A 9,374-nucleotide genomic window follows, 5' to 3' on the forward strand; every position below is an offset into this window, starting at 1 on the left:
AGTACAGGCCATCTGATCTGCTGCACACAGACACATAGAAGTGACTCAGATCCGCAGAATCACAATGTTGTGATTCAGATCTATCTACAGAGCCACTAAAGTTAATGTTTTATCTTGTTGTATATGAGGTTGCAACCCCTGCAAAAAGCTATTCGTAATAACATATCTTCATTATATGGCACTTTCAAAGTAAAGTTACAAAATGTTTTACGAGCAGCAACAATAGCAGACAACCAGAATAAAAAATAATTAAAGTTTGAGCAAAATATAGAGGTAAAAAAATATAGAAATGCTAAGTAGAAGAAGATAACAATAATACACTTTTAACACTCATATTCTGCCAAAGTGGCTATCTCAAACACACCCACACACACACACACACACTCACACACACACACACACACACACACACACACACACACACACACACACACACACACACACACACACACACACAAATGAATGTGACTTCTCTTCCAATAAATTGCTCATTGAAAACTTGTTGACGAAGGCCCAAAGAAAAGTGACTTCATTCTGATAATAAAAAACGTTGAAAGCATTTTATCAACTACCCTTTTCTTCCATGACTAAGATCAGGACGGCATTACTTTAATCTGATGAGCTGTTGGAGAGATGTTGATGCCAGTGTTCTCTCTAGGCAACATGCGCAACCAAAACACCAACAAAACTAAGAGCACTGACTAACCCACGTGCATGCACACACAAACACACACACCAACGCACTGAGCCTGCAGCCCGTCAGTACCATCTGCTGCAGCTCTCCGGCACAGAGAAAAGGTTTTGGGAGGAAGAGGAGGAGGAGGAGGAGGAGGAGGAGGCTTTTATGTTGAAAGGACACTTGAGACGCAGCATGTGCGGCTGCAGCAGAGCTCTTTATGGCGGGGGTTGAGGCAGAGGGCAGCCCAGGTTATTCAGGGTGAGCCAGTTCAGACAGAAAACTGCAGCATTGTGTGGAGCTAATCGCTGAGCTTTAGAGGCGTTTGTAGGCCTATTTATTTGCATGGAGCCATGTTCGCCGTTTCCCCTTGCTTCCAGTCTCTAGGCTAAGCTAACCTCTCTTCTAAATATAACTTTCCAATACAAAGCAACAGCATTGTAAATTATGTTTTAAAGAAAAACACATTTTATACTAGATTATGTTTGCCTTTAACTTAATATTTTAAAGGCCAGCATGTTGCAAAAAAAGACCCTACTCCTCACTTGATTTAGCACCTCAGTAAACATTTTACTAATAGGTTTATTGTCTTACTGTCAGTCAAATGTTATTGTAAGTGGCTTCATCTCCATCCTGCAGGGACTGTGTTGAATTCACACTTCAGACGAGTTTCTGCTGACTTTGGGGGGGTTGATGCTCCTCGTCAGGATTTGCTCCTGAATGGATGAATGGCAGTAGGCTTGTGCCAGGCACACAGCCTCTTCCTCTTCCTCCTCCTCCTCATCCTCCACTCTCTCCCTTTATCCTCATCATTAAATTGAACAGCAGATGGAGTAAGTGCAGGCTGGTTGTCGTGGAGATTTAAAGGGCTGATTGCATTTCAGCTGGCCGTGCTGTGTGTGTGTTTGGCATGTGTGTGTGTGTGTGTGTGTGTGTGTGTGTGTGTGTGTGTGTGTGTGTGTGTGTGTGTGTGTGTGTGTGTGTGTGTGTGTGTGTGTGTGTGTGTGTAGTGTGTGTGTGTGTGTGTAGTAGTACGTGAGTGTGTAGGTGTGTGTGTGTGTATATGCACATGTGAGGGTGCAGAACGGTGAATGATTCTGAGGTCTTAATATTATGTGGCAACTCTGCAAACATTGCTACGGACTTTGTCCTCTGATTTTATATCACCTTGCTTCTTTCTCTTAAGCCCTGGTGTGTAATTCTCAACTTTTGAAAGGTACATTTGTTTAAACATCAGTGGAAATTGGCCCCAGCTGATCAAAAGTTAAATTGCTCACTAATCCCAGATTCACTCTCTTTGGTTGCTTCGTTTCTGTGTAAGGCTTGATGCCAAGAAACGTCCATAACATATTAATAAACATCGACACGGTTTGAAAAAGATTGAAAAAAAGGAAGTCAAAGTTGTGTGTGTGTGTGTGTGTGCGTGTGTGTGTGTGCGTGTGTGTGTGCGTGTGCGTGTGCGTGTGTGTGTGTGTGTGTGCGTGTCACAGTGGGGCGTGGGGGCTGCAGCAGCTGTTGACTGCACAATAGTTTTCAGTGACAGGCAACATGCGGGTCAGACTGACTTTAGAGTATGGATCCAAAGAAACAAAAGCCTCTTAAAGGTTCTGAATCACAAATGAGAGAAAGAAAAGAGAAACCAAAGTGTGCCAGGAGCAAGAGATAAGCTTAATTACGCTGTAGCTTCACTTTGGGTTTTCAATTTACTTCAAAATGAGAGCAGCATCCTGAAATAAAGCTTCCAATTATGATGAAGGTAAAGTTAGTATGACTTTTTTTTATGTAATCGCATGTCGGAAAACATTTTAAAAGCTCACAGTCACTGTGATAATTTTGTTCTGAAATAACTTCCTGTCCATCACTTCTTCCTCAACCAAATTACGAACACACTTTAGAAAGGCTACAAGTAAAGGTCTTGTTGTTACAGTATTAAATGTATGACAGTATAATGACAAAAAATGTAGTTAAAAGATTTTTTACATTACATTAGATTTGTACTACTCATAATAAGACTGTTGTATTTGGTTAAGCTGGATATATAAATTCATTTTAACTAATGATTTTGTTCATCATGTGTTAATTTATTTCCCCATTACTTAAATTGTTTGGTTTATGAAAATAGTAAGAAATGCCACCTCACCGTCCTAGAGCCCAAAGTGACACCTTCACTATATTTGCTTTGACCAACCAACCATGAAAAACATTATATTCAAATTACAATAATCAAGTGTAGCTCCAATAGTAAAACTCTCCATTTGTTAACGGATCTTGATTTGTAAAGTAACCAAAGCTGTGAAAAGATATAGTGATTTAAAAATAGTAAATATTCTCCTCTAGCCTACGGTGTAGTGCAGAAAAGTAGCAATTGGCATTTAAGGTAAATAGTAAACTACAAGTTCTTCAAAACTGTAAGTACAGTATTTGAATAAATGTAGCTGTTTTATCAGATACCAAAATTCTGCAAAATACTAACATCAAAATTGAAATGGACAGCAGACATTCACTGAGTCTCTGTGTTAGCACCCTAGCTAGGCTAACAAAAATAAAGGAGCATCCTGTGTTAAGCTAACGTCTGCCTTTCTCTGATAACATGGCTTGCTGCCAAAATAATAGCTTATTCACTTTCTTACAGAGTCAGAGCACTTTCATATGTGTGCAGTAAATATACAGCTAAACTAAAGCCAGAAGGTGAGTTGTTATTCAAAAAAGAGCCAGATTAGCTGTTGTACTTGTCAACCCTCCCGATTTTCGCGGGAGACTCCCGATTTCATTGCCCTCTCCCGGTTTCCTCCCGGGGTCATATTTCTCCCGCATTTCTCCCGATTTCTGACCAAATCAGATTTACACACGACTGTTTCCACTCGGACTTTAATACAGCTACACCATTATTTGGTTTCCATGGTAACACGTCTCTTTAGTAGCGCGCGCAACTCAAAGTCTGAGAGGGTGAGGCAGATATTCACAGAAAACAGAACAAGAATCGACAACTGCTCTACTCTCTGCTCACTCCTTTCCTGTAAAATACAGGTCCAGCCCACACATATGCTCCATCAAGGACGGTGCTACAGGCCGCAAAGTCAGTATACTTAAAAATACAATAAGCATGTTAATGTTAATCTAACAGCTCCGGCGATCCACTAGCACCCCCCTCCCCCGCCCCCCAATTTTGCATTTTGAAATTCTCCCGATTTCTGAGGTCTAAAGGTTGGCAAGTAACGTCTTCATGCTAAGCTAACAGACTGTTGCCTTGAGCTGCATATTTAAAGACAAGAGTGGAATCAATCTGTTTTTTTAATCTAACAAGACATCAAATAAGCATGTCTCCTTGTGTTAAACTATCCCTTTAAATGTGTTGTATTACATTTTAAAGTAAGCCTGATTTTGCAACAGCGCTGCACAATATTAAGCCTAAATGTAGGCGATTATAGAAGAAGTTACCAGAATCAATTGTACGTATAGCTGTGAGATGACATCTGCCTCAATAAAAAGTGATTGGAAATTAGCTAAATATAAGACCTGACATGTGTGCCATTGTGTTCAATTTCATGCTTATTTCAGCTTTGCGGTTAGGCCGGCCACATCAAAAGAAAACCCAGAAAAGGGATCAAGAAGTCAAACTGGAGCAGGATGCCAAAGGAAGATGTATGTGGGAATTAATTTGTGCTTAAAACAAGTTAAACCCCATCTGAAAGTCAAAGTAAAGTCAGAAGGCAATATTGAATTCAAAGATTTTATTTCTTTCATCTCACAAATACATCTGATATTCAGTGAACACATAATTTCATTTGACAAATACAGCTGAAGTGAAACCTTCAGGAAGTACTTTTTCTTATCTTGAAATTTCAGACGCACAGGATTCTTGTTATTGAGACACTTTTAGTATTTTCCTCTTGATGTTACTTTTCTTAATTACAATTTTTCCAATCTTTTTTTATGGAATATTTTGTAATTTCTTTCAAATATTTATTCCAACAGGATGGGAACATATATATATATTTTTACCGTTTCTTTCTTCAGTTCATAATTGAATTCATATCATTTTTAACATTAACGTGAAAGCCATTTTCTAAAGTGAAACCTTTAGAGAACAAACTTTGTCTTTAATGTTGTTTTTATTGTTTTAGAATATTTTTTGTCATCGTTAAATTTCTAAAGTGAAACCTTTAGAGAATTAAGACAATTCTGGAAAGTGGGAAACATATCCGCTGATTGCAACTGTTGTCATGTTACTCAGCGAAGAGGTCGTCTTCAAAAAGTCTCTTTTTTAGACCACCTCTTCCTCAGCACCGCTTCTTCTCCTGCTGCGCGTGCTTTCAACGTGCGACGTTTGCTCTGTGGGACCACAGGAAGCAAAACTCGCATCTCCTCCCTCTCCAAACCTCATCCACACAAAGAATGAGGGTCGATGCGTCGCTCTTGTGGCATACCGGACTCTCATTCACATAAAGAAGGAGAGTCATCTTGGCATGGACGGGACAAGAGGCGACGGTTCACGGGGGGCCACCTTGGGCCGGCGCCGTGCTGCCTGGACGGAAATCCTCCTCAGGAGTATCCAGGGATGAGCAGAAACAGGGTCATCCGTCAGGATGAGTATTCCTAGATGAGAAGCTTTAACAGCATCTGAGCATAGAGAGGAGCCGAGGCCCGATCAGCGCCCAGGGAGGCTGATCTCAGGAACCCAGTCGTTGAGACTGCGGCTCTCCTCACAGAACAGGTGCAGCTTCGCCAGAGCAGGGTCCTCCCAAGACCCTTCAGCTGGGTTCTGTTGAAAATGAAGAGGAAATATGGTTTAGTGATGTGTTCCTTTCCAAAAAGCACCAAAAATACACTTCTCAAATGATTTAGAACCACATATTCTGAGCTCTACATACCGTGATGAGGACGCAGTGGGCATCTTCAAGCTGCTCCGCCTTGTCTCCAACGATCTCAGCCAGACGCTGCATGTCGCTCACTCTCACGATGCTGATGTCGTTGTCAAAGCAGAAGGACTGGATGAGGGTGAAGTGGATCTGCAGAGCAATATCGCACTCGAACTCCTCATCCGTGGCCAGGACGCAGAAAGACACGCTGTCTGGATCACTGTAGGGACAAAATAAAAGAAACAAGCCATGAGATTCCATCCAAAAACGACCCAAAGTGTGTAAAATCACTGATTCAAATGTTGAAACATTCAGTTGAGAGTTTCATACTTACAGGTTCATAATTTTGGCGCACTCGTAGACACCAACAGTCAGGGAGTCGTTTTCTTTAGCGGCCACCAGGACCTCTTCCAAGGCGTTACCGGTGCACTGGGCACGCTCGATGGGCTTCTGGATCAGAACTTCTTCAAGAGTCATGATGAAGATGATGAAGATTATTCCACGAGGGAGATAGATTTAGATAGTTTCAGTAAATCCGAAAGGGAGTAGAGTGCCTTCTGAGTCGCTGCCTCCCCTCTTTATACTCTGCAGCTCGTGCGGGGCAGTGAAAGCGCTGCGCCCTGATTGGCTGGGAGCTGAATGGTGTATTGGTATGATAATGCTATTGTAACACTGTGGCTCGTGGCAGATTGATGGGGGTCATCGAGCCACGCACGCCCCCCCTCTGAGTGCTTGCAGCCTGGACTGAAACTAAAAATACCTTCATTAAAATAAAAAGAAGTGTTAGCACTTCAGTGCAAATGACAGAAAACTCAGCCTTTCTGTATATTTCGTATTATTTATTCTACTTTATATATATTTATTTTTCCAATGTTTTGCATGTCTATCTTCACAGTTTATGATCATGTTTGTTGTATGTTGTTATATGATTAACTCCATGTGCAGTGCCTTGTATGCTGCTGCAACCAAACCATTTCCAAATTAAGGATACAAATGCATAATATCATATAATTGTTAAGCATGCATAACATTGCATGCGTTTATAATAATTATTAAAACTCACAAGCTGCATAATTTGTGCAACAGTGGGGACAAAATAATAGAAAATAACTGAGATTTTATATCCTAAAATGATCCAAACTAACTGATATGATTCATTTAAATGTGCACATCTTCAGCAGAGTTAGTAAAACCCCATAATGCACTTTCCTGACTTTCAAACATTAAATCTGAAATGAAATCTTTCCTGTTTTTTAGGTTTTTTGTTGACATTTTGCAGCACCAACATGGAAAAAGTGTGCAGCGCCCCTCCCCCCCCCCCTCACCCCCTCAGCACAGTGAAAGGGCAGGGTGATGATGCCATCTGTGGACTAGAGGCTGGCCATAAAAACGGCCCATTGTGAGCACAGAAGCCCTCTATTATTACGGCCAGCCATACAAATGCAAATGAGGAGCGCGTGCCAGAACGCTGTGGGTGCTGCGCAAGCTGCACTGCTGGCCCATGCTGACCACGTGTCCACCATCAGCTGGCCCTGCTCGCTTTTTATTTATTTACTCTGGGGAGTTCAGTGGCCACACGAACTGAACTCTAAAGCAGAACTTGTGAAGTTTATTGCACTTTTGTTTTGAGTTTTGGTGGGTGGAGTCATCAAATGTCTCCATCTGGAGGATTGAATTAAACCTATTTTTTTTTTACAACTTTAGGAATCAAGAAACTTTTACGCAATGTATTATATCTGTGTATGCAACATTTGCTTTGATGATGTTTATCTGTGCACTTAAATTCAGTTGTTTATGACACCCTTTTGTTTGTTGCCAATCACTTTTACGCACGACCAAACGTTTAAGCACAACTATATTTACGTCATTTTTTTACAAGTGTGTTTAGATACACTAAATGTCTTTATCTATATCCATCCATATATAGGTTATAAACTATTTTTCTGTGAACCTTCTATTAATTTGAGATCACTTTTACGCGCGACTAAACTTTTACGCACGACTCAAATACATCTGTTTTACTGATAACGCAGTATCTCCCTAATAGCTCCTGCTTATTTGGTTCTATTCTATCTGCATAATAATCCAAAACTCATCTCGCATCAGGTCAGACCTGCTGCCACTGCTGCGTAAATAGAGGAGGGGGGTTGGCTGTGCAGGAGACACAGGTTGGCGGTGATTGATTCAGCGCTATTGTTCTGCAGCAGGGAGAACGGCAGATGGAGAACTGTCGCTATGAGGGACCCCCCTTCTCCCCTCTCCTAAACCCAGGTCAACACCGACCCCTGGGCGCGCCGATCCTTTGTCTACAAGTCTCCACATTCGCCAGGCTGTTGTCTGAGTTTTGATTACATTTGAATGCCAAAGAGTCGTGCTTATGGGCTAAACTTTCACAATGAAAAGTGTTATCTCCAAACGGTGCCAGACACGTAAAGGAAGATATAAATCAGGTTCGGGTTGCGCTGTAAACACGTGCTAGAAGGCTCAAAGTGTTTGTTTTTTATAACAACACAACTCTTATCTGTGCATTTCACCAAATGTGTATGTATATACCATCGCTTTTAGTTTCTGCAAACTCATCAGCACATCAGCTTCATGCTAACGTTTGATTTGGAACCAGCTGAGGGAGGTTCAAACACTGAGCTATTTTAGGAAGGATCAGCTTGCATGGCCACAGGGCAGGCAGGCAGGCGCGTGCAAATCGATACCGACCCATTGTTGCTGCAACACATCTGCCACACGGAGGCCTCCTCTGCAGCGCGCGACAGGTGTTGGTGGTCAAAGCTCTCTTTTTTCCTGGTGACCTGCGGCGACTCGTAAACCCTGAACCTCTTTGTAGGGATAGAAGGGCTCTAAAGCTGCAGGATGATATGTTGATGTGGCTTGCGGGGTGTGCAAATAGGACTTAAGGTTGAGGGAAATAAAAGTACATAAAGAAAAAGTACAACATTTTAATAAATAAATCAAATAAGTGTTTTTTGAGACATAACAGCCAACTTTTGTGTTTTTCTGCATTCTACTTGCATGTATTTGTCACTTGCACCATTCTATTGCATTAAGTTATTTGAATTTTGTCTTGCATTATTTGCTAATTATTTTATGTGTTTCTGTGTTGGATTGTTGGAAGAGCCTGCGATTTAAGATTTTAATTTCCAATAATAACGTGCAAAGTGCATATTACAATAAAGCCTTTGCATTTAACTGAACAAGAAGGTATGCTACCTTTTTTCAACCTCAACACTTTAAAATCCTATTCCCAGTGGACTGAAAACTGCCCCTCACGCGCAGCAGGTGCTGCCTGACTTGCTTTGTCTGCTCACCCCCTTCACCTCCCTCCCGCGGGGACAGATGGTATCTCTCGGTTGCTAAGGGGAGTGATGCAGACAGAGCGATAAAGCACGCAGGCATCTCCAGATGCCACGCGCCTCAAGTGAGGGCCGGCCTTTAGGCATGCAAAGCAGCGGCGCGTGCTACTGCCCAATCTACAACAAACAGTGCATGCAGTGAAATCGGTCTTGAGTTATAAAAGTGTGCCTGAAGTCCTATGCAAATAAGATGCATGGTATCTTTGCATTATGATGACACATGAAAAAGTATCAACTGCAACGTGTTAATTGATCACTGGATCTCCAAACTTCCAATAATGTTATATTTTGATTTCGTAATAGTTGAAACGAAGTTTAATCTGCAAATATTTTGTAACTGCATAACAGTCATTTGGAGCACCTGTTTTGGCAAATGTTTGCAAACGTTGTGTGTATTTGAGTGTATGCATGCTGTACATTTGGAATGTTACTCTTTATAAGTAGCCTTGTTTTCCAAAACATTAGGTCAAATCA

General features: G+C 41.4%; 1 protein-coding gene across 1 annotated transcript; it reads right to left on the bottom strand.

Moving 5' to 3' along the window:
• Positions 1–4,732: 4,732 nt before the first annotated feature.
• On the bottom strand, positions 4,733–6,064 carry gadd45gb.1 (growth arrest and DNA-damage-inducible, gamma b, tandem duplicate 1). Its single transcript, XM_010773427.1, has 3 exons — positions 5,870–6,064; positions 5,548–5,755; positions 4,733–5,438 (listed from the first exon to the last, which is right to left on the bottom strand). The coding sequence occupies exons 1-3, from the start codon at positions 6,010–6,012 to the stop codon at positions 5,325–5,327; spliced, it is 465 nt and encodes a 154-aa protein (XP_010771729.1). The 5' UTR covers positions 6,013–6,064; the 3' UTR covers positions 4,733–5,324.
• Positions 6,065–9,374: the final 3,310 nt, after the last annotated feature.

This window comes from Notothenia coriiceps, unplaced genomic scaffold (assembly GCF_000735185.1).
Source record: "Notothenia coriiceps isolate Sejong01 unplaced genomic scaffold, NC01 NC01_scaffold00012568, whole genome shotgun sequence".
NCBI lineage: Eukaryota > Metazoa > Chordata > Actinopteri > Perciformes > Nototheniidae > Notothenia > Notothenia coriiceps.

Coding starts and splice junctions, on each gene's coding strand:
- gadd45gb.1 (XM_010773427.1), bottom strand. CDS start 6,012: ATGACTCTTGAAGAAGTTCTGATCCAGAAGCCCATCGAGCGTGCCCAG. Junction 5,756..5,869: donor TGCGCCAAAATTATGAACCT/GTAAGTATGAAA, acceptor TTGTCCCTACAG/TGATCCAGACAGCGTGTCTT. Junction 5,439..5,547: donor CCCACTGCGTCCTCATCACG/GTATGTAGAGCT, acceptor CATTTTCAACAG/AACCCAGCTGAAGGGTCTTG.